Below are 24,339 nucleotides of genomic sequence, written 5' to 3'. Positions count from 1 at the left end.
CCACTGTATATATATATATATATATATATATATATATATATATATATATATATATATATATATATATATATATATATATATATATATATATATATATATATATATATACATATGTTTCTTTCAGATGAGCCTTCTAATTAACATCACTTCTATCTTTAGATTTGGTATGTATTCACTGACATGCATTGCCATTCCATCAACAAATAACTTCTTTCTCCCTACTGCCAAACCACTAATATTTCCATCAGACAATATATTCCCATTATCATTTCTTTGGAGTTGATGTCCTAGTATAGTACTGTTATGTGGAAGGAGGTGGGGGAGATCCATAGCTTGATTATATTAAGAAGAGTATGGTTCATATGTCTACATAGGTTAGATTACTCTTGTAACATGGGAAATGTCAGAGTTACTCGAATTGTAAAACGTGCACCGAGAAGGCAGGGAGTGCGAACTTTAAAAGACGAGAAGGAGAGAGGAGAGAGGAGAGAGAGAGAGGAGAGCTTCTTGTTTAAAACCTCCTGTTTTGGAGCGAGACCCGGTGAGGACTTGGGTAGAAAGGCACAACTGGAAAGTGTGTTGCGCTCTAAGAGGAAATGTCACAGAGTTTTTGGCCGGGGCAGTTTGCTGCGGAGCCTTGGAGAAGGGGCGGAAGACCTTTTATGGGGGCTACCCCTTGGGGTGGGACAACCCGGAATATGGCACACCCCCAGCAGCAAGCGAGCAATGATAGGGACTCGCCATGCATGAAGGTGGTCCCAAAGTTTATGAGGGCCATGACTGCTTGGGGCACATAAATTTTGTTTTTGGAGTTTTTGGAATTGGCAGTTGCAGTTGCAGTAGGAGTGGGAATCACACCTTTGTAGAGACAGTATCCCTCTCCTCATTGCCATCCTCCTACCCCATGCCACACCAGCCCTGTGCAACACCAGTCTGCACAGACCCACAATCATCTCGGGCCATACTCGGCTAAACCCACAACTACCTCATGCCTTGCTCAAGCTCTCGCTCATTCCCCATTGTTGTGTGAGTCCTGGTATTTATTTTTTTTCTCCATGGCAGGGTTAACTTTTGTCATTTATCTCTGTACACAAGTTTGCGTCCCCCATCATCCTTATCTGTGTGTCCACTGCTTTGTTTGTTCCATACTATTTTCGCATTCTGTCACCCCTTTCCCCATATTAATTTTTAATAAACCCCATTTTAAATATGAGATGTTTTCCCACCTTTTGCCTCCTGTGCATTGCGCCACTGATTTTGGCCTTGGATTGCTGTCACTGATGGGGAATATTGGTATATTGAACACATTATCTTGATCACAATTTGGGGTTTTCAAGGGAGTATTATATCCCTGGCACAGATGGAACGTGTTAACGGATCATCTAATGTGCCAGAAGTGGGTAGTCTCCTTCTATCGAGTGCAGCCTGTGGCTGCTGGTTGCATCATTGGTTGGGACACGGCTATGCTGCTGATGCAGTGTCCCCCTTACCAGTACACTGGTACTCATTTTGCTGACCTCGGAAGGACCTGAGTCAACCTCCTGGTGTATTAATTCAGCGGCACAACGGGGCTTGAACTCAGGACCCTAGGATCCCAAGCCACCACCCTAACCACTAAGCCAACACCAGGCTCAAGTGGGTAGTAGACCTGAGATTGAATCCAATCCTGTCGACAACTGGAGTCAGTTGTGGGGAAAGAACCTTGGTTCAAATCTCTACACAACTGGTATCAGGAATGTGAGATTCGTTCCAATGTCTCCAAGGAAAATTTATAACCAAAGTTAAGCAAAAGAATGTGAGTTTTGGTTGTGGTGAAATTTAAAATATTTTACTTTGAAATTGAGCATGTGTGGGAACAATGGAAAAGATGGTGGATGTTCACGTAACAATGGACGGTATGGATGGAACATATGGTAGGAGGTGAGCTGTGGATGGGTCCTAGTGGGGAAGAGGAAGGACTAGGAACCTTCCCCACTCCTGATGGAACTCCTCTCCAATGGTAAGAAGAACATTTATTTCATATATTTTATTACCACAAATTATATGACACCCGTTGTTTTACATGATACAGAAACTCATAAAGTTTTCGTTATTTTAAAGGCTGGTGGTTTAATGTAAAAGAAAATGGTGATTCCACAGGAGAAAACTCAGTACGTCGAATGGTTCATGAGATCTGACATGCAAGTTCAGTGTAATTTCCGTACTGGGTATGGAAGGAATCCGCCATCAAGGACTAGCATCAGAGAGTCCTCTGATATCAAGAACAAGAGGTTTCAGGAGACTGGAAGTTTTCAGAAACAGAAAAGCACCTGTCAACCAAGTATAAGTGCAGCAGATGTTGAACAAGTGCATGAATCATTTCCTCAAAGTCTGAAAAAATCGATTTGATGCACATCCAGAGAACTGGGATTACCAACCATCACTGTACGCAGGATTTTGCATTAAAAAAAAACTGTAGCTTTACACAGACAAGGTGCAGATTCTGCAGGAACTCAAACCAAATGATGGACTCAAACGCCAGGCGTTCGCCTTGGAAATGCTCAGTCGCATAGAAGATGACAAAGATTACCTGAAAAAGGTTATGTTCACAGATGAAGTTTGCTTTCATGTATTGGGGAAGGTCAACCTGTATGATGTGAGGATCTGGTGCTCTGAAGACCCACACATAGTCATGGAACACTTGCGCAATAGTCCAAAGGTCAATGTGGTGTGGCCTTCTCCGTGACCGCTTGGTGGGTCCGTTTTTCTTTGTGGGGGACACAGTGACCTCAACAATTTACATGAACATGTTGGAAGGATTTGCCTTCCAAGAGAATGAAGATCTGCACCCTGATATCATTTTTCAACAGGACAGCACCCCCCCCCCCTCATTGGGCCTTCGTCGTTGGAGCCATCCTGAATGAAAATTTTCCAGCTCGCTGGATTGGCCAAGACGGAACAACTGCCTGCCCCCCATGATCACTTGACATCATCCCCTCGATTTTTTTTCCTGTGGGGGGTTGTCAAATATGTTGTCCACAACATCAAGGTGGCAAACCTGCTGTATCTTCGTTCTCGGATCACAACTGCATGCGCACTGTTGGATGCAAGCATTCTGAGCCAAATATGGCAAGAACTCGTGTACTGCCTTGATGTCCTGCGCATGACAAATGGAGCTCACATTCTGTATTAATGGTGTGCACAAAACTTTATGAGTTTCTGTATCATCTATATATTACTAAAACGCTCATATTGTGCACATATATATATATATATATATATATATATATATATATATATATATATATATATATATATATATATATATATATATATATATATTTGTATGGATGTTCCCAAAACACAGCCAAAACCGTACACGATAGTGCAAAAATTTTAGGGCCACCTTCCTCACCATTCACCTGCGGTGTGCAGTATCAAGTTTCGTTCAAATCGGGCAACGAAAGAAATTAATAAAAAAATAAATTCCCGATTCAGTCAAATACTCTTGGAGAGAATTTGATCAATAGTCCAAGCAATCGATCCCATTTTTTCACTTGATCGGGAACAAATTGCAACAGAATTTTTTTTCGCGCAATGCATTTCTATGAGGTACCCAGAACACCGTACTAAAAGTCCTAAGAAATCCCTGTTGCGGAAATACGTCTAATTTGCATAAATCCAATATGGCAGCCAATTATCAATATTTTGCCATATCTTTGCTCACAGATGACATATTTGAGTGATTTCAACTTCTAGAATGGGTATTTTATATAGAAGGATGCATTTAGCACACTTTTAAACTTCCCTGGAACAAAATCTCATTTGCATAAATCCAATCTGGCCGCCAAATATCAATATCTTGCCAAATCTTTGCTCTCAGATGATGTATTTTAGTGATTTAAATTTCTATAATGAGATCTTTGGATCCAAGGATGCATTTGTAATACTTAAAAAAAATCATTGGATGCATCGAGGACACATGCTATGTGCAAAGTCTGCATATGTATACCTGCAAATGATGCTTAATCTGCCAGAAAGTCATCCAGATGTCCATCAGCAATTTGAGAAAGGATACCATGTGGTGAGGCGCAGTGATAGGTACTGGGCAGGACTATCCACGGATCTCACAATTGAGCAAGTGCTGATGAGAAGTATAAAGTCACATGGAGGCCTGATAAGAGGAAAAGGAATGACAGAAACTCAGCGGTTCATGTGGGTCCTTTCCATGCCAGCATGTGCAAATATCAACGAGACCATGCAGAAGCTCAGTGGCATCTCATTTGAAACCAGTGACCAGCACAAAGACCTGTCAAAGGCTAGACAAGCCAGAGATGTCAATGACACCTTTGATCTTATCAGCTATCTCAGGGAGAGAGATCCATTCGCACGGGATCCGTCCCTGTTTAACACTGCAAATGGCATGACAGCCCAGGAAGGAGTCAACGTTGAAAGATCAAGAACAGTTGGAGAAAAGATTCTAGCATCCATGGTTGGGAAATCTGTGGAAGAGTTCACCTTCCGGAAATGTGATCGAGCAGTGACACTTAATTCAAGATCAACTGTCAAGATCAAAGGGGAATCTGTGAAGGTAGATCCACCGTTAATCTTCCAGAGACTGGTAACCATTGGGGAGCGCTGTGAAGATCTACAGTCACTCTTCAAATATGAACTGTGTAGTTACCCCCCAGCATTGTTTGAATCTTCCTTCCTTCCCCTGCAGGCCAATAAGGCTGTCCTTGCCGATGTTCTCTGGAAGACCATGCAAGGGGAGCAACGAGAACCAATTGGAAATGTCCAGTATATTCTCGATGGTGGTGCGCTACTTCATCGTCTTCCATGGCCAAGAGGATCCACATATGAGAGTTCAGTCAGATTTATGTCACATATGTTACGCATAAATATGGGGCTGCTACCATTATATTTGATGGATACCAAGACGGTCCAACAACAAAAGATGCCACGCACATGAGAAGGACAGGGGCTTGTTCAGGCAAGACAGTAAACTTCACTGGTGGAATGGTTATACAGTCCAAGAAGGAGGAATTCTTGAAAAATGTAACAAACAAACAACGATTTATTGTTTATCTTAGTGACAAACTAGAGCGGGCTGGGTGTAATATAGATCATGCAAAGCATGATGCTGATGTGCTCATTGTCCAAACAGCTGTTGCATCTGCGAGAATCAAAGACACTGTCCTGATAGGGGATGACATGGACTTGCTCATCCTCCTACTGCACCATGCTGAACTGGATGCACATGACTTGTTCCTGGTCCCAGAGCCCAGGCAATCAGCAAAAAAGACCAGAATATGGTGCATAAAGCAGTCTAAGGAATTTCGTGGTCCTGATGTTTGTGACCATGTGTTATTTATTTATGGAATCCTTGGCTGCGATACAACTTCTCACCTGTTTGGATAGGGAAAGGGTTTAGCAGTAAGGAAGATCAAGAGTGTTGCCCTGTTCCGTCAGCAAGCTAAGGTGTTCAGCCAAGAAAGACATGTGGCAAAACAGGACATTATTGCAGCGGGAGAAAAAGCACTTGTGTCATTATATGGTGGTGCCAAAGAACAAGGACTGGACACTTTACGATACAGGCGATTTTGTGAGAAGGTTTCCAAGAGCACATTTCATGTAGAACCTCAAACTCTACCCCCAACCTCAGTAGCTGCAAAATATCACAGCCTCCTGAAATGAGAGCGAGAGATGAACCTTCAGAGTTTAGGCTTTATTCCATTTGATTGGAGCCGCTTCTACGGGCACACCGGGGAATACAGGTTCAGCTAGGAGTACATAAGCAGTAACGTATACATGTGCAGTTAATCATTGCAGACAATCCGCGTAAGCACGGAGTTCGATATAATCTCCATTCTCACCAGTCAATGGGAACCTTCAGTTAACGAGCATCAAGTGAACAGCCGATGTAAATGGCAATGCCCCGGGGACAATCACTCGTGCCGCAGAGACCTCCCCTTATACGCGAGACGCACAACATGTGATCCCGCGTCATGTCCCTCAATTCACGTCAATTCACCACATTCTCCCCACCTTTAAAATGTAACTAGGGGCCCATCTTACACACCATGATTGCTTTAGCACTATAGGAGTATACATTTCAAGCAACGCGGACTAATAGATCTACAGAAGCATACATGCCAAGCAGTGATTATTTTGAGTTGTAGGAGCATGGAAATGAGCATCGATATATGATATAATGGGCATATAGGAGCATGAGCAGCGAGAATGCCGATAATCCCCTTTACAGATTGAGTCGTCGAGGGGGCCTTATTCGTCGACCTCTCCGGGAGTAAACGGCAGTTTCACTTGAGGGAGACTCCCGATCCTCTTGGTGAGCCTCGACTTGTGCCGGGGATGACTCCTCGATCGCTCTCGGGTGGAACGCGGCAGCCCCGTCGCCTGGCGGAGTTCCTGGGGGGGGAAATGTCAGAAGGAGGAGTGCCAGAAGGTGGTGTACCAGCGGGAGGAGTACCTGAGGGAGCCAGATGGCGAACCGACACAGTGGTCTCCCTGCCATCCGGGAGCCTGACATGAGCATACTCTGGATTAGTGTCAATGAGTTCGACCCCCTCCACCAGCGGTTCATACTTGCTTTGTCGTACCGGGCGTTTCATGAACACTGTACCGGGATGGGTCAGCCAGTTGGGCACCGTTTGACCGTCAACATAACGTCGTTGGTGAGTAAACATACGTTCGTGAGGAGTGGCATTTGTGGACGTGCAGAGCAAAGAGCGTATGGAATTCAGAGCGTCGAGAAGGGTAACCTCCCACCGCTCGGGGCCCAGTCCTCTCGATTTCAGCGCCAGAGTTACGGCTTTCCAAATAACTCCATTATACCGTTCCACCTGCCCGTTTCCCTGTGGGTTGTAACCCGTCGTTCGACTAGTTGCTATGCCGTGCTCTAATAGGAATTGTTTTAGCCCGGCCGACATGAAACACGGCCCTCTGTCTGAATGTATGTACGAAGGTCTCCCAAACATAGCGAAGAGGTCAGAGAGACATTTTACGACAGTGCCCGAGGTCATATCCGAGCACGGAAACGCGAAAGGGAACCTTGAATATTCATCAACAACGGTGAATATGTATCTGTTGTCTGTTTCGGTCGGCAGGGGCCCTTTGAAGTCAATGTTTAGTCTCTCGAAGGGGGAAGTGGCCTTGATCAGTCTGCCAGATGCCGCGCCATAGAATCTGGGTTTTAGTTCAGCACAAACAGGGCATGAAGCATTCATTTGTTTAATATCTTCAACAGAATAGGGAAGATTTTGTCTGCGTACGAAATGTGCCATCCTGGTTACCCCTGGGTGGCACAGAGACACATGGAGGTCTTGCAAAGCCTGACTGATTGTTGCCGAACTGTAGACTCGGGAGAAGGTATCTGCAGCAGGGTTTTCTTTCCCGGGCCGGTAAACAATGTCGTATCTGTAGCAAGCTAGGTCTATCCGCCATCTCATAATTTTTTCATTCTTAATTTTCCCGTTATTTTTCCCATCAAACATGAATGCCACGGATCGTTGGTCCGTAACGAGCGTGAAGTGGTTTCCCAGTAAATAATGTCTCCATTTCCGCAGCGCTTCAACGATGGCGTACGCTTCCTTCTCTATCGCTGAGTGTCTCTGCTCGCTTCTAGAGAGAGTTCTCGAGAAGAACGCGACCGGCCGCCCAGACTGATTAAGTGTAGCAGCTATGGCGTGATTTGAAGCGTCGGTCTCCACCACGAAGGGCACCGAGCTGTCGATCGATAAAACCACGGACTTACTGATATCATCCTTGAGATTGTGGAAAGCTCTTACAACAGCGGCATCTGGTGGAAAGTTTTTGCAATGCACTAGGGGATGTATTTTCTCGGAGTATTGCGAAATCCATCTCGCATAGTAAGCGAACATCCCGATCACCCGGCGCATTGTCTGCAAGTCCTAAGGTGGTGGAAGCTCACGGAGCGGGCGCAATCGCTCAGGATCAGGCTTAATTGTGCCGTCGGCTATTGTGTAGCCGAGAAGGTCAATTGACCTTGCCGAGAATACGCATTTCTCGTAGTTGAGAGTCAGATTATATTTTCTAGCAATGCTCAAGAATCTGTCCAGATTCCTATCATGTTCCCTCTGATCCCTACCGCACACTGTGACATTATCCACGTAAACAAAAGTGTCTTTGAGGTTTTCATCTGAGATGATGTCGTCCATAACCCGTTGGAAGCAAGCTACTCCATTCGTGACACCGAATGGTATCCTTCTGAACTGGTAGAGGCGCCTCCCTGCCTGGAATGCAGTGTAAGGTTTGTCTTCCTCTCGGATGGGAATTTGATGATAGGCGCTTCGCAAGTCGATGGTACTGAATACCTTATAATTGGCCACGCGTTCGACCATCTCATCTATGCGCGGCAGGGGGTAGGCGTCGAGTTGGGTGAAGCGATTGACCGTTTGGGAATAATCGACAACCATTCGTTTCTTATGGTTCTGACTGCTGGTTACTAACACCTGTGCGCGCCATGGCGAATCGCTCGGTTCTATAATTCCCTCCTCCAGTAATCGCTTGGTTTCCGAAGTGATGAAATTCATGTCAGCAGTGGTATATCGCCGCGATTTGATCGCTATCGGTTTGCAGACCGGCGACAAGTTAGCGAACAGCTGGGGGGACGTCACCTCCGTGGTGGTCAACGCATTTAAAATTAGACGAGGCTTGCTTCCTCCAAAGGGTATTTCGACGCTCGTGTGCTGCTTGAGGACATTATGACCCAGAATTACGTCTGCGCACAAATCATGAAGCACCAGTACCTTTACATCCCGATGCGTGTACCCTTTTACGTCCAATTCAACATTGCAGTACCCTCGTACGCGGGATTGTAGTGAGGTGGCGGCCATGCATACCGTATTGTCAGTCGGGTGGATTACCCATTTCCTGCCCTTCACTAGCGAGCTGTTGACGAAACTTTCAGAGCTACCGGTATCAATCAGTGCCTCAGCCATATGCCCGTTAATTCGTACGTTGATGATAGCCTTGGATAGATTCCCCGGGGAGGCTGCAGTCAATTTATTTTGCGAGTAGAGAGCCGCAGAAGTGGGTTTATTTCTCCTTAGAGTAGATTTACATACCCTGGCATAATGCCCTTTCTTGTCGCAATTCATGCATGTGGCATCTCTGGCGGGACATTTTTGACGAGGATGCCTTTTGTACCCACAAAAGAAGCATTTACCAACCGGAGCAGTTGCTGAGGAGTTTGACGAGGTCTGGGTATCCGGCTCCTCGGGTGTTTCTCCATCCCCTATGTCTGGCTGTGTCTGTGCCAGTGGGGTTCCTTGGGTTCCCATCGTAGCAGCGTTCATGAGCAGCATCGGTGTCCCAAATGACTCAGATTGCTGCTGAGCCGTATCCATTGCTCGAGCCTGATCGACTACCTTGTCAAGAGTGGGTTGCGCTTTCTCTAGTAAGCGTTGCCGTATGTGGGCTGATCTGAGTCCTTGGATGAATGCCTCCCGTGTGGCTTCCTTTCGGTGTTCCTCGGCGCTTACCGCCCGGAAGCTGCCGTCTTTTCCCAGCTGATTCAGAGCTTGCAGGAACTGATCGATTGTCTCCCCGGCTGCTTGCTTGCGTGTGTTGAGAAGATGTCGTATGTATACCTCGTTCTTGGGCTTCACGTAGAGCGCTTGCAGCACCTCGATCGCTGCTTCATAAGTTCCGCACTCCGAGAAGAGCCTGTACACGCTGGGCGAGACATGATTCACGAGGGCGGCAAATTTGTCAGCTCCCTCCTCGATGATGGTCAGATAGTGTGAGAAGGAGCAGAACCAATGCGACCATTTCATTTCTGCGTCAGTCGCGTTTGGGTCTGCGTCGAACCTCTCTGGTTTGTAGATCTTGTCCATCTTTGGTTGAGAGAGCCGAGAAAATCAAATGGAATAAATTGAAATGAGAGCGAGAGATGAACCTTCAGAGTTTAGGCTTTATTCCATTTGATTGGAGCCGCTTCTACGGGCACACCGGGGAATACAGGTTCAGCTAGGAGTACATAAGCAGTAACGTATACATGTGCAGTTAATCATTGCAGACAATCCGCGTAAGCACGGAGTTCGATATAATCTCCATTCTCACCAGTCAATGGGAACCTTCAGTTAACGAGCATCAAGTGAACAGCCGATGTAAATGGCAATGCCCCGGGGACAATCACTCGTGCCGCAGAGACCTCCCCTTATACGCGAGACGCACAACATGTGATCCCGCGTCATGTCCCTCAATTCACGTCAATTCACCACACCTCCGTGTATATTATCAAATGATGGAGTGGAAAGGAAGAAGCATCGATATGAAGCCGGAAGAGTGGGGATGGCACATGGTGGATGGACAATGTTTGCCAATACAAACTGACCAGCTTGCTGCCCCATCAAAACTACTGGATGTCATCTGCTGTAACTGTAAAACAGACTGTAATACAAAGAGGTGCACATGCAGAAAGTACAGTCTGCATTGCAGTGCTGTTTGTGGAGAATGCCTTGGGACAAGTTGTGCCAACTCACAGCTACCAGATTTCACTGATGACTATAATGATGACCTTGATGGGCATCTTCAGTAGGGTATTAATATGTCTGCAATGAAACACTAGCCAAAGTAGTGACTGTTGTAAATTTGATCACAAAATATCGATATTTTGTAGCCATATTGTATTTTATTAAATTCATCCATTTTGTTTAAACCCATCCAATCAAAATATTAAACTATCCAAAATTTAGCCTCTGATCCCCTCAAATATTCTAGAAATATAAACCACTCAAATCTGTTGTCTGAGAGTAAATATGTGGCAAAATATTGATATTTGGCAGCCATATTGGATTTATGCAAATGAATGTGTATCAAAATACATCCAAGAAAATTGTTAAATACTCTAAATGCATTCTTGTTTGCAAAATATATATACTAGAAGTTGAAATGGCTCAAATGTATAATCCAAGAGCAAAGATGTGGCAAAATATTTATATTTGGCGGCCATATTGGATTTATGCAAATGAGATTTTGTTCCAGGGAAGTTTAAAAGTATTCTAAATGCATCCTTGTATACAAAATACCCATTCTAGAAGTTGAAATCACCCAAATATGTCATCTGTGAGCAAAGATATGGCACAATATTGATAATTGGCTGCCATTTTGGATTTATGCAAATTAGACGTATTTCTGCAAAAGGGATTTCTTAGGACTTTTAGTATGGTGTTGTGGGGACCTCATAGAAATGCATTGTGCTAAAAAAATTCTGTTGCAATTTTTTCCCGATCAAACCTTATTTTGCCTGGACTACAATGCAAACAACCTCAGCGGTATAGTTCGCTGGAGCTATGTTTTTTTTTTCTTGAAATTATTTTTCTCGTTAACCGCTGTCACAACGGGAACCCAACGGGTTCACGGGTCGTCGAGTATAAACTAAAGGGTATCATTGTATCATTTGTAGTTCCAAATATATCAACTACCAATGTTGTCCAGATCTTTTGGAAACACCCTGTATAGCATGATGTTTGAAAAATGTATGGGGCCCGAGATGTTCCACTGGATCAGGCGTTGCGTGGCGGAGGTATTTGCTCTACCGAGTACCGTTGTCGTTCCCCAATGTTGTTATCGGTCAAAACCATCTCATTCTCTGTCTTGCATGTGCTCTTTCATGAGCCTCAACTTTTTATAGAAATGAAATAACATGTTTATTTTTTTATTTCTATTTCCTGGCAGCTTCCAATGATATTATTCTCATTCATTCAAACATACAGATTCATTTGAAATGCCATTAATTGATAAATTTGTCATGGTAAACTTTTTTTCTTCTTTTGCTTCCACTTCAATCATCTGCAGGTGATGTGCATTGCTTTGGAGGTGACTGCTATGCCTTGGCTTTTTCTATTCCAGCTGGTCTAATGATCATTGCCTTAAGTAAGTGTTTTATTTTCTGTCTGGAATGAAATGCACTGTACCTTGTTTAAAACTTTTTTCACAGTTTGGCAATAATAACATTATTCGTTCTCAGATTTTCGTTCAGAATCATTATTCACCTTTTTGTTTTTCCCTTTTTTTATTTTTATTTTTCTTTATGGATAAGCACTGCAAAAAACAAAAACAGTGCCCACTTGTACCATGAAAGCACAGAGTATCAAAAATACAAGTGAGAGAATAATAATAGTCAAAAGAAAACAAGGTGATAGAATCGTACATACAAAACATTATCATAAGTATTACTGTTTTACACTTTAAGATATTTGTGTGCTCTGTAGCAGAAAGCCTTGATCCCAGATGTTGTTGGGTGACCTACAGTGGCATCTGGTAAACTGTTCCACACTGGTATTATTGCAGGCATATCGGAGTGGTCACACTGAACAAGTGACCAGTGACCACTCTCCGTCTTGCCAGTAAGACACTGCACAGCCTAGCTTCCAAAGGAAGCACTTGCTCTGGTGCACCTTAATGGAATCCATGATGGAGGTAACATGGTCTTCAGAAGTGCTGAAACTTCTTCTGTGTGCAGTCTGTACATCAGACCCAGACCTGCTTCAGTTCCCATGTGTGGTAGGGGATCGATATTCAATTCCTGTGGAGGGGCCTTGATGATACGTGCAGCACGACGTTGCACATCATCCAGCTTTTTAAGATACATGGCACTTGCAAACATCCATACGAGTGGAGCATATTCCATTGTGCTCCGGACATGGGCTTTGTACACTTGGGCTCAGCCAAGCGGATCCAAGTATGGAGCAATACTGCGAAAGGCACTCACTTTTTGTCCAGCTCTATCGGCAATAGAGTTCACGTGAGAATGGAAACTCAAGCTCCGAGAGAACCTGACTCCAAGAATGTCAAGCTCGTGTACGTGCTGCAAGGGCTTGCCACCCATGAAGAACTCTGGAGGATTCTCACTTGATCGTCATCTACTGAGAGACATAACCTTGCATTTCTCGGAAGCAAACAGGACATTCCATTTCTGTCCCCACTTGTAGATCGAGATCTTCTGTAGGTCGTCTTTCAGAGAAATGGTGGTATTCACTTCATCCAGCAAGCAGTTTATGGTGCCATCATCAGCATAGAGGCAGGTTGGGTTATGCACGTTGTCACACAGATCGTTAATGTAGACTAGAAACAAGGTGGGCCCAATAATTGATCCTTGAGGTACTGATTTATCAATTGGAGTTTGTTTGGATGTTTGGCCATTAACCATCAAGTAGCTGTATAACCACTGTAATGTTTGGTAGTGGTCTATCTAGGTAGTGGTTAATGTTTGGCCATTAACCACTACCTAGATACGTCTGTCCATCAAGTAGCTGTATAACCACTGTAACAGCTGCCCTCCAACTCCATTAGCAACCAGCTTGACCAGCAATCCCTTGTGCCATACTCTATCAAATGCAGCTTTGATGTCAAGTGCTACAATTGTACTCTCCTGAGGACTGTTGAGACAAGACATCCACTCATGACTCGAATATGTGAGTAAATAGGAGGCTGAGTGACGAGGACGGAAGCCAAACTGATTTTCACTGACGAGGTCATTTCCAATGAGATGTTTCCTTAGTGTGGTGTTGACAACACTCTCCATAACCTTGCTGATGCAGCTTAGGAGACGAATGGGCCAATAATTGTCTGGAACAGAGCAAGAGTTCTTCTTATGCACTGGAACTACATTGGCTATCTTCCAGGAGAAAGGGAAGTGGCCATGGCTAAAGCAGAAATGAAGCTGTTTGGCAAAAGCTATGGCAAGGACTGATGCACACTCTGAGAATTCTCTTTCCAATTCCGTCAGGTCCAGATGCCTTATTTATGTCAAGCCTCTGCAGGATCTGTCTGATGTCACGATGCCGGAACGTTACAGTGTCCAAGTGAATGTTGGAGTGAGCTGTGAGATCCGGAGGGTCATTTTCAGCGTAACCAATTGTACACTTTGATGCAAAATGATCACAGAAGATGGCCGCTTTCTCCTGGGAGGTTGCAAATGTTTGGCCATCCTTCTGCAATGTTGGGATACTGTAATGTTATTCTTTCTCTTGTATCCTCTTCACTGCCCACCACCAATCACGGGGTTTGGTTCCTCCAGAGGTCATTCGAGCTTTTATCCTCTGGAAGTGTTGTCTTTTTCCTCCTTCTCCACTTTCTGATAGTTCTGCCTTGCCCTTCTCAGACCATTATGGGTAACAGCACATGAGCTCTTGCTCCAGTTGGTATATGCCAGACAGACAGCTTTATCAGCCATTCAGCAAGCCTTTGTAAATCAGGGAATATCGGTCAGGTGAACAGTGACCTCTCTATGGGGAATGAATTTCTCCATGTCGAACTTGATGATCGTCTCAATGTTGTATAACAGAAGTGAACCTCGATGGAAGGTTCACTTCTGTAATCCAGGCCCCTTTGTAATGTCTGTTCCTAATTTTGAACAAAGTTCTCTTCTGGTCTCACAATTCATGTTTTTTTTTTTTCCCTCACGTATCTTCAAACTTCTTTCAGGGAAGAATGTACTCCCAGACTGCTCGCATGTCACGTAAAATTACCAGTGTTTTAGCATCAATGGTGGATCCAGGATTTTTTGAATGAGTGAAGGTTCCAGAAATCCGTGGAATTTGGCTACAACTCTCCAAGATCCTGCTAGCATGTGGTCATGACAGCGTGGGTGTTTGGGGGCCTGCTTTATAATCCAATCAATTTACACTTCCCTCCTAAACAAATTGCAATAAAGACAAAATCAACAATATGCAGTTGTAAATATAATCCTGGAAATAATTTACAGACTGGTGTTTAATTGTGTGTTTGTGTTTGTTTGATTGTCACACCACTTCCACTGTACTGGCCCGATTACATCCAAACTTGTGACATCGGATCGGGATGATCCCAATTCGTGCATAGGAACACACACACACACACACACACACACACACACACACACACACACACACACACACACACACACACATATTTTTTACACACGTACACTGCATGGCCAAAAGTATGGATGCACCTGCTCATCCAAAATCTCATTCCAAAATCATGGGCATTAATATGGAGTTGGTCCCCCATTTGCTGCTATAACAGCCTCCACTCTTCTGGGAAGGTTTTTCCACTCGATGTTACAATATAGCTGCAGGGATTTGCTTCCATTCAGCCACAAGAGCATTAGTGAGGTCAGGCACTGATGTTTGGCAATTATGTCTGGCTTACAGTCGGTATCCAATTCATCCCAAAGGTGTTCGATGGGGTCGAGGTCAGGGCTCTATGCAGGCCAGTCAAGTTCTTCCACACCAATCTCGAAAAACCATTTCTGTATGGACCTCACTTTGTGCATGGGGGAATTGTCATGCTGAAACGGGAAAGGGCCTTCCCCAAACTGTTGCTACAAAGTTGGAAGCACAGAATTGTCTAGAATGTCATCGTATGCCGTAGTGTTAAAATTTCCCTTCACAAGAACGAAGGGGCCTTGCCCAAACCATGAGAAACAGCCCCAGACTATTATTCATCCCCACCAAACTTTACAGTTGGCACTATGCATTTGGGCAGGTAGCGTTCTCCTGGCATCCACCAAACCCAGATTTGTCCTTCAGACTGCCAGATGGTGAAGTGTGATTCATCACTCCAGAGAACATGCTTCCACTGCTCCAGAGTCCGATGGTGGTGAGCTTTACACCACTCCAGCTGACGCTTGGCATTGCACATGGTGATCTTCGGCTTGTATGTGGCTGCTCGGCCAAGGAAACCCATTTCCTGAAGCTCTCGACAAACAGTGTTTGTGCTGACGTTGCTTCCAGAGGCAGTTTGGAACTCTGTAGTGAGTGTTGCAACTGAAGACAGATGATTTTTCCGCGTTAACGCTCTTTAGCACTCAGCAAACCAGTTCTGTGAGCTTGTGTGGCCTACCACTTCACGGCTGAGCTGTTGTTGCTCCCAGACAATTTCCACTTTTCAAAGATTTCACCTTATTTTTCGAGAAAATTGAGTTATTTGAAAAAAAGTGCAAGGGTGCCAATATTTTTGGCCACGACAGTATGTACACACACCCACACACACACATACACATGCACACATATCTATACCTATACCTGTGTACATACAAACACAAATGTACACACACACATTTTTTTTTTCGCAGGGTGTTCCAAAAGTGTATCAACACACTTTGGATGTTAAAAAGACATTTACAAATGTGATATTTTTTACTATGGTATGATAGATAATAGCAACAGATGGCGTTATTGTTGTGTTATATAAAATCATGCATTGCATTGTTGGGACAAACTCAAAATGGGGGAATCTCATCTGACGTTCGAGCAAAGAAAGTGGATTTTGAAGTGTTATTGATTGGAAATCGTAGAATGTTGGATGTGCAAAGGCATTGGATACATGATTTTGAAACTGAGCCTCCAACACATGTAACCATTTCAAGGTTACCTAATAAGTTTGAAGCAGACAGCTCGGTGATAGATGTGCATAATGGCCGCTCCAGTAGACCTCGCACATCAACTGCTGAAGCAACCGCTGCCACAATGAAAGTTTTAACATGTTCGCCAAAAAAGTCGCTAAAACAGTGTTTTTAAAACAGAGACCGGTATGCCCATAACCAGTATATAATTTGGGTTTGCATCGGGAGGATGCTTCCTTTGTACATTATACTACTCGCATTTGATCGCACACTTTCAGCATCGTCATGTGAAATGCCTTTCATTCAAAAGAACATGCTCTATTGAGGCCATATTAATGCAACATTTTCACATGTAGAGAGCAGGATATTTGGTTTGTCAGGCAATTCAACAGACAGGTAGATGAATGGGGTTTTTTTGGCCTCTGAAAAGCGAAATTATTATTGATGAATTTTATTGGCTATCTCATTACTTGGATGGGTAAAGGTAAAATGAAGATTGTGCTTACATTGTAGTAGTAGTGCTGTTCACTAGAATCATTCTTCATGTACTTCTTATCATAACTGTTATCAAATATGTACAGTTCTGATAATTTACTCTCGAAAAGGCAAGCTTCATTGAGTTTGTGATGTATCATTAAAAGCAATTATCCACAGTCCATGGAAAATGGAATAGCTTTGAGGTAGTGCACTCAACTTCTGGGTTCGATTCTTGATGTGACTGCGAAATGTTGCTTGGTACTTTGCATGCAGGACGTTGTATCATTGAGTGCATGGTTCTTCAAAAGGGATGGTAATGCTGAAGTCCCATTTGTGACCATTCACTTTTTCATACCTTAGTATGCAGCATGTGGCCTCATGTTTGCTTCAGTTCTAAGAGTGGTGCAGCCATTCATATGCTGCTGATAGATTGCCACCTCTAGGTTAGAGCAGAAATTTACAATTTGACCAAAATGCCACCAATAGCTCACCAACACTTCATGGTGGACACGTGAGATATCTAACGTCTATTAGCCAATGCCGTCAGACAGGACACCTAGTTTTTTGGTTATTTTTGTATACCATGTCGAGGCTCATGGAAGAGCAAATACACAAACATATAACAAGCCAGGAGAGGGAAGCACAAAACAATGGGGAACAGATACGATAGCAGATCTGTGGAAGGGATGGGGGTGGCGTACATGGGGTAAAGAAGATGGTACGACAGCGAATTTCAGGAAGGAAAACGGAGAATTTGAAGGTGGGTTTGGGATGGATTAACGGGGGTAGAAAAGACTCCATCCGAGGAACAGCACACACATTGATGCCTTGATCTGTCTGCGAAACACCGGGATGACAGGATAAAGCTGGGCCAAGATTCGAACTAAGGCAAGACTGCTCAGAGGCGAGTATGTCGAACTGTAGGTGACCCTGCCACCTCCAACCATTCACTGATGGAGTCTGTAGATCCCACAGTACCTTTTGAAAACGATCGGACATATTGTGCCAGTATCCTGACCTAATTTAATATACCTCCGGTGATCTCCAGGAACTCACCAGTGGCAGAGCTGTATATCAATAATGATGCAACCAGTGGACCAAATTCATGATTGTATCCTGGTCAGACATGCATTTGATAGATGAGAGGTCCTTAGCACAGAAAGCACTGTTTGGAAAGTTGCAGCTGAAAGCCTTTTGCAGGATTTAAAATAATCTACTGCAGTTCAAACTTGTCAGAAGATACCTCCTGACCACTGTCTGCCCCATAAGACTAAATCGATGTTCAATTTACGATAACGAAATATACACAACTTATTTGTCTTTAATTGTTTTCATTACTTTTCATGTTCACCGAAACCATTGATGCATTTGGCTTCTGTGCAATTATCAAATTCAGAATCATAATTGCGAACTTGTATACAGTCATTTCCATGTATTTTTCTCTTACAATGTCATTGCATTTGTGTGCATAAAACAAGTATTTCTCTGATTTTTGTAAATACATAGTTTGTCGGGGGGGGGGAAAACAAGTTGCTGGTTATCAATGATGAAGAATAAGTTATACATTCTGAATTGTATTTATAATTCAAAGTACATTACTTTTTCCAGTTATATTTAGTGCTGGAAGTCCGTTGTACAAGAAAATCCATCCAGAGGGGAATGTCCTGGTGGATGTGAGTAAATGCATTTTGGTAAGTGAAACACCTGACCCCTTCCCATAATTACATGCAATGTAATTAATTTCACATAACAGCTAGTACTTTTAGTGATTACTGAATACTCGTGGTATGATGAGAAATTAACAGCTCAATATAATGAACAGCAAAAACATTTCTATTCCTCATGTTAGTGTTAAAATGTCTCTCTTGCGTTGGAGTGCACCAGAGTTGAATAAGGCAAATTAGTAAGGACTGCCACCTGTACTTTCTCTAAAATACTGGCCTTTGAACTCTTAACCGACATTGACTGCACTTGGGAGATTTCCTATTTTCACAAAAGCCTTCTGTGTCTGTGTCTGTCTCTGTCTATATCTATCTTCCCTATCTCTGTCTCCCTCCTGGCCACCTTTCCCCCACCCAATTTTCCCCTTGACACCTTTCCCCCCAGTCCCCCTCTCCCTAACCCTGTTCCCCCCCCAACCCCATTTTCCCACCCTCTTTCCCTCTCTCCCTCTCCACATTTCCCCTTATCCCCCCCCCTCCTCATTCCTCTACCCTCCGTCCTTCCCTTCCACTCTTCACCCCCCCCCTTCCATCTCCCCTCCTCCTCTCTCTCCTTCCTGTGAGTGCAGCTTCGTTATGTCAAGGTGTCTGGCTGTGTGTTTTGTGTGTTAGTTTCATGTTGGAACTGGTAGGATGGCCGAGAGATACACGCACTCGATTCTAAGCTGTCTAGCGTGGGTTTGAATCTCATCCCAGCTATAAACTATCATCCCAGAGCTTTTCAGGCAGGGCGAGGCATCAATGTGTGTGCCGTCCCTTGGATTGGCATCAAACTGGGTGTCACATCTGTTGGTCGATGTTAAAGATCCAATGGTGTCTAACTTGAAGAGGAGGCGAGTTACTGCCGGCACCCTGGCCAGATTCCAAATTCCAAATTCCTGCTCCAACCTAAGAGGAGAACTCCATCAGTGGCACAGTCGCTCCAACCAGTAAAGATGCTAGTTCCCCTTAGCTACGTGCTGTATACAAAATTAAATGATGCTCCGTGTTGTTGCTGGCTTTGCCATTGTACTTCTTCCTTCTCTCTTTCCACTTTGCTGTTGTACATTATTTGTTTATAATTTTACCACTTCCTACTTATTTCCTCTGGAAGTTAGAGAAGAGCACATATGTCAATGGATTGATTTATTTCGCCCTCTTGTGGTACCCTGACTGCCTATCTGTTGTGCATTATTATTGAGTTATAATATGAGTTCCCTTCCAAGAAACTTAAACACAGGAAGCCATTTGGCCCATCAAATCTTGCATACTGTTGACCAACACATAGTTGTTTGGCTGTTCTGTATCTCTTTAAAATTCAAGCCAGCAAAGGAAGCAGTGCTCACCCTTTTAAAAGGTTTTGGTATGATGCGGGTGGGGTTCGAACCTTCAACCTCACAGACTCAGAGTGGACATTCGAACCCTTACACCAAGTCTGTGATGTTATTGTGTTTATTTAGTTGTTTGATTTTTTTTTCCTTTGTTCTTTTTCTCAATTGTATTAAGTTCTCCAGTTATCGCCACCCATCATCATCTGAACGGCGTGAGCTACTTCATTTATTTTAATATTATTTTGTTGTTGCAGAAAAAGATATCGTGTTGCACTTCCTTTGAAGCTCTTCCGTGACCCTTGGCATTGCTATAGTTTTTTTTTTCAAGTTTTTTTTTTTAATAAATGCCAAGTTTTGGGATCATACCCCACTTCCCTCACATTTAGGCATTCATATATCTTTTTGCTCACACTTACTTCCCCACATGTTCTGCTTCACTGCAGTAATGCACTGTTACCCATCATGTCCTAAAAACCACTTCATGTTACCTTGTTGATTTGTTGAAAATCCAGTAAGATTGTTGTCTCCACCATAACCCCAGTTTGCCATCACGAATCGCTGGAAACACCGAAATGATGGTGATCTTCCACGGAAACACTGGCTTGATTGGGCGAAAGAAAAGCACAATGTATGATACTTTCTTTGTTATATCTCTACTTTGTGTGTTCCATTTGCATGCTTATTCATTGTATTTATTTATTTTCAATTTACTTTGCAGTGTCTTCTTCCTTTGGTTTGCTTCTTTTTTACCCGTTATTATTGTTTTTTGCCCATTCATTTTACCTCCAAGATGTCAGTTTTGGACAGGTTGTTAACTTGTGGTTTAGGAATGCTAAATAAAATGAATTTAACTTTTAGGGGCCAGGGAGGGCTACGTGCAGTAACATATGATACCTCTTAATAATGATACATCTTAATAATGATACTTTCTTCAAAGAAAGAATGAATCTCATTGGCATAAAAAGCACGACTGTTAGCTGTACAAAATTTAATTTAAAAAATATTTATAACTCTAACAACAGCATATCAAGAACTGAACTCAATTGGAAAAGAAAATAGTGTTTGAGGTGAGCATCATCATCAAACTTAATCATTAGCGAATATATAATGCCCGGGGTAGACAATGAAATCTTAATGGCTCTGATACACAAGGACAGTTAAACTAATAACTTTTTTTTACTTGTCATTTAATGATAATTGTATGTTTCCTTTTAACCTCCATGTGTGACCGACCTCTCATTGGTTGTTATCTCTATTGGGGTTTCAGGAGGTGGGAGTAAGTTCTCTGAGAACTCTAAATCTCCACCTCCTATTTTTTGGTAAAGGATTATGATTCATTAACCAAACTGAAGTTTCATTCTCAAAGCATCTCTTCAAGGGCTCTTTTCAAAATCTTCACTGAACCCCTGGCAGCCTCCACTTGTAGCTCTTTCATAGTGATATTTCTTGGAATTATTTTTAAATACTCAGTAATGGTTTTCTTTGTCATTCCTGTAGCTCCGACTATCACAGGTATAATTTCAGCTTTCTTTAGTTTCCAAGTCCTCGACCCCATTTTTCAGATCTTCGTATTTGGTCATTTTCCTGATTTCTGTAGCAGTTAGTCCAAAGTCATTGGGAACTGAAATCTCGATCAACAATGCTGACTTTTCCTTTTTGTGTTTGAGCACTATGTCTGGACGCAATGCTTTGTTTGTAATGTCCACACTTGATGGGATCATCTTGTCATACGTCAGCATTATATTGTTACGGTTGTGGCGGCAGATGGAGGAATTTCATCGGAAAGTTAGGATAGTATAGAGTTGCTTGGTCCGTGGACGTGTAGGAGCCATCTCGATGGAAATTAAGCAGGGAAACTGTGAGCTTAAGTGTTACGTGTCACTACACGGGAGACGGGGGGGGGGGTGGTGCGATGTTAATTAGACAGGGATTAAGACCAATTTTCCCCACTATGGAATTGCCCTCTGTGACCTTCCCCTACATTTTTGTATTTACAAACCAGCCATGAAAGAAGTGCATTTTTATACCAAACACAGGCATAACAAGCAGTTTCATGTCCAAACAGGCAAAAGGCCCCACCTTCCCGGGTTTTGTGCCAGCAGGCCATGCCTGGAAGTGGATGATTGATAGGCGTGACGTTAAAGGGAGATCAGAAGCGAACGCACGAGGGGCATGATGTCAGAAGAGAGAGGATAAACTTTAGTTGGTTGAGAGTTCAGTGTGTAAGGAGCGAATGCAGTCGAGAGACATCAGAGCGAGGAGATGGCGTGTAAGTTCAGGCATTACAGCTGGCTTTCCTTCGATTCATGAAGAAGATGGCACGATTCTCGTATTCGTGCTGAGGCGAATTGGCTCGCATGGTGGAGCAAGACACTGACGATTGACTCTTGGCTGATCATAAGAGACCGACCTCGAAGCCTCGTGTATATCACCGAAGAGACGGCGCCATTCTGCAGAGTGCCATGGATCAGCAAGCACAATCGACGAGGAAGCCGCACAGTGGTCGGTGAGCCCTGATGTTGAATATCGCTTCCCAAATTACCTCACGTATGTTTCCCACTGCAAGAGAGTGGCTCGGTGCCATTTTTGGCGCGTCTACCTGTGCAGGACAAAGCGCCGCAATTCCAAAGTTCAACAGAGACCATCTCTGGACAAAGCTAAGTGCCAGAATAAAGGGAGGATTTGCTTTTCCGTTATTTTCCCCTTGTCTGTATTTACGTCTGTGTGTAGAGGCGCCTCGACTTTAGGCTTAATTTACATCACATTAGTGTTACATTTTGAATTACCCTTGTAAATATTTCTATTTTCAGTAAATCCCTATTTATTTTAAGTTGTTGTGTCCGTGTATTTGTCGTGGGGTTCAAGTATAAACTCCTTGTGCTGTGCATCCATCTGTTCCATTGCTCTGCCAGTGCTGAATGCCCCACCTGTGCTCGCCATAATCTTTGAGGATCGCGTGTCCGCCTCCGAAGGAAAACCACTCGGTGATCCGGTCTGGTCAGTGTTAACTGCCCTTCCACCACAATTAGGTCAGGGGCTTAACCTTAACTGGCCACAGCCGTGACAATACGTTCATTTTCAAGGATCCGATTTGGTTTGTGCTTCCAAGATTGTTCTGGGACGGGGATGTTGAGATGTTTAAAGATGTGCCCGTGGATTACTCAACAGATGATGCCATGTCTTTGTGTATACAGCTGTTACAACCTGAGTTTTTTTACATTCCGAAAGGAGGTGACTGGTACTTTCTGTTTGTACCCCACAAAACCTACATTTGTCAAATTGGCTCAATCCCGCCATTTTATGAAAGGCATTTGTGTAATGTCCTCGGTTTTGGGCATTGATGATGACTCGTTCTCCATTCCAACTAATTTGACCTCTTCTTAACCATTCCAAACAGCCTTCTTTGTCGATCCCTGTCCTGTCAAGCTCTTTTTTTAATCTTCCTGCTCTTTTGTCATTCTCCCATTTGTCAGAGTATCTCTGCTGATATTTCTTTTTGTAGTTTCATTTTTAACCTCCGCCAACGAAGGTGAAGGAAGTTATGTTTTCACCCCTCTCTGTCTCTTTGTTTATTTGTGTGCGGGATATCTCAAAAAGTTTGGGGACGGATCTGGGTGAAATTTTGTGAACAGGTTCAGTGTATGACAAGGATGAATTGATTAGATATTGGTGAAGATCCGGATTCGAATCTGGCTACTAGTATTTTTAAAAGTGATTCTTCACCATTGAGAGATAGGGCCAAAACGATATATAGCATGATATCTCAAAAAGTTGTGAACGGATTTGGATGAAACTTGGTGTATACATTGCGTGTGTGACAAGGAAGAATTGATTCGATTTTGGTGAAGATCCGGATCTGGATACGAGAATTATTTAATTATTTAAGTGATTCTTCATCATTGAGAGATGGGGTCAAAAACGATATAGGACTGTATAGCATGATATTTCAAATATATATTGTGCCCAATATGTTCTCGTGGAACAGACATTACAAGGCAGAGGTATGTGCTCAACTGAGTGCCCTTCTCGTTTTCTTTGCAATTATTGCGGCTGTGTTTGTTTCTGTTTCGTTTTCTTGTGTGGTATCCATTATTGCACCTGTTTTTTGAAATTTGTTGCTAAATGGATTAAGGATCCCTTTTCTGGTTTGGTGTTTTCTTGCTCATATACAAATCTCATCCCATAGTCTATTGAGCTTTTCACATACTCCGCGAGTCCTACACACATTGTTCTGAGCATTTGGTTAAGCTCCATCAGACCTCTTCCTCCCTCTTGCCTCAGTAAGTTCAACCTCGGTATACATTGGTTTTTGTAGAATATATTGCAGTTCCACTCAACTTGGTTCAGTGTTGCTTTGCCTCAATGAGATATCATAATTTCCATCATTGTACCGATATCAGGATATATATATATATATATATATATATATATATATATATATATATATATATATATATATATATATATATATATATAT

The 24,339-nt window shown here is 43.2% G+C and overlaps 1 protein-coding gene across 3 annotated transcripts in view; it reads left to right on the top strand.

Annotated features, from left to right (window-relative positions):
- LOC147022160 (solute carrier family 15 member 2-like) overlaps nt 1-24,339 on the top strand; it is a 315,727-nt gene that overhangs the window by 79,025 nt on the left and 212,363 nt on the right. For 2 of the 3 annotated variants that reach the window (XR_015061088.1, XM_085892804.1), the window contains exons 7-9: nt 11,821-11,898; nt 18,440-18,522; nt 20,404-20,490. Coding sequence is in view for 2 of the 3 variants with exons in the window: in XM_085892804.1 (XP_085748930.1) it covers nt 11,821-11,898; nt 18,440-18,522; nt 20,404-20,490 (248 nt within the window). In the remaining variant the exon portion in view is untranslated. The remainder of the gene's footprint in view (nt 1-11,820; nt 11,899-18,439; nt 18,523-20,403; nt 20,491-24,339) is intronic. The other variant, XM_085892805.1, reaches the window with a different exon arrangement.

This window comes from Eptatretus burgeri, chromosome 8 (assembly GCF_056783735.1).
Source record: "Eptatretus burgeri isolate ZD-2024b chromosome 8, Ebu_testis_v1, whole genome shotgun sequence".
NCBI classification, from domain to species: Eukaryota; Metazoa; Chordata; class Myxini; order Myxiniformes; family Myxinidae; genus Eptatretus; species Eptatretus burgeri.
Note: the sequence above shows the minus strand (reverse complement) of the source record. Positions and strands in the feature narration are given on the sequence as shown.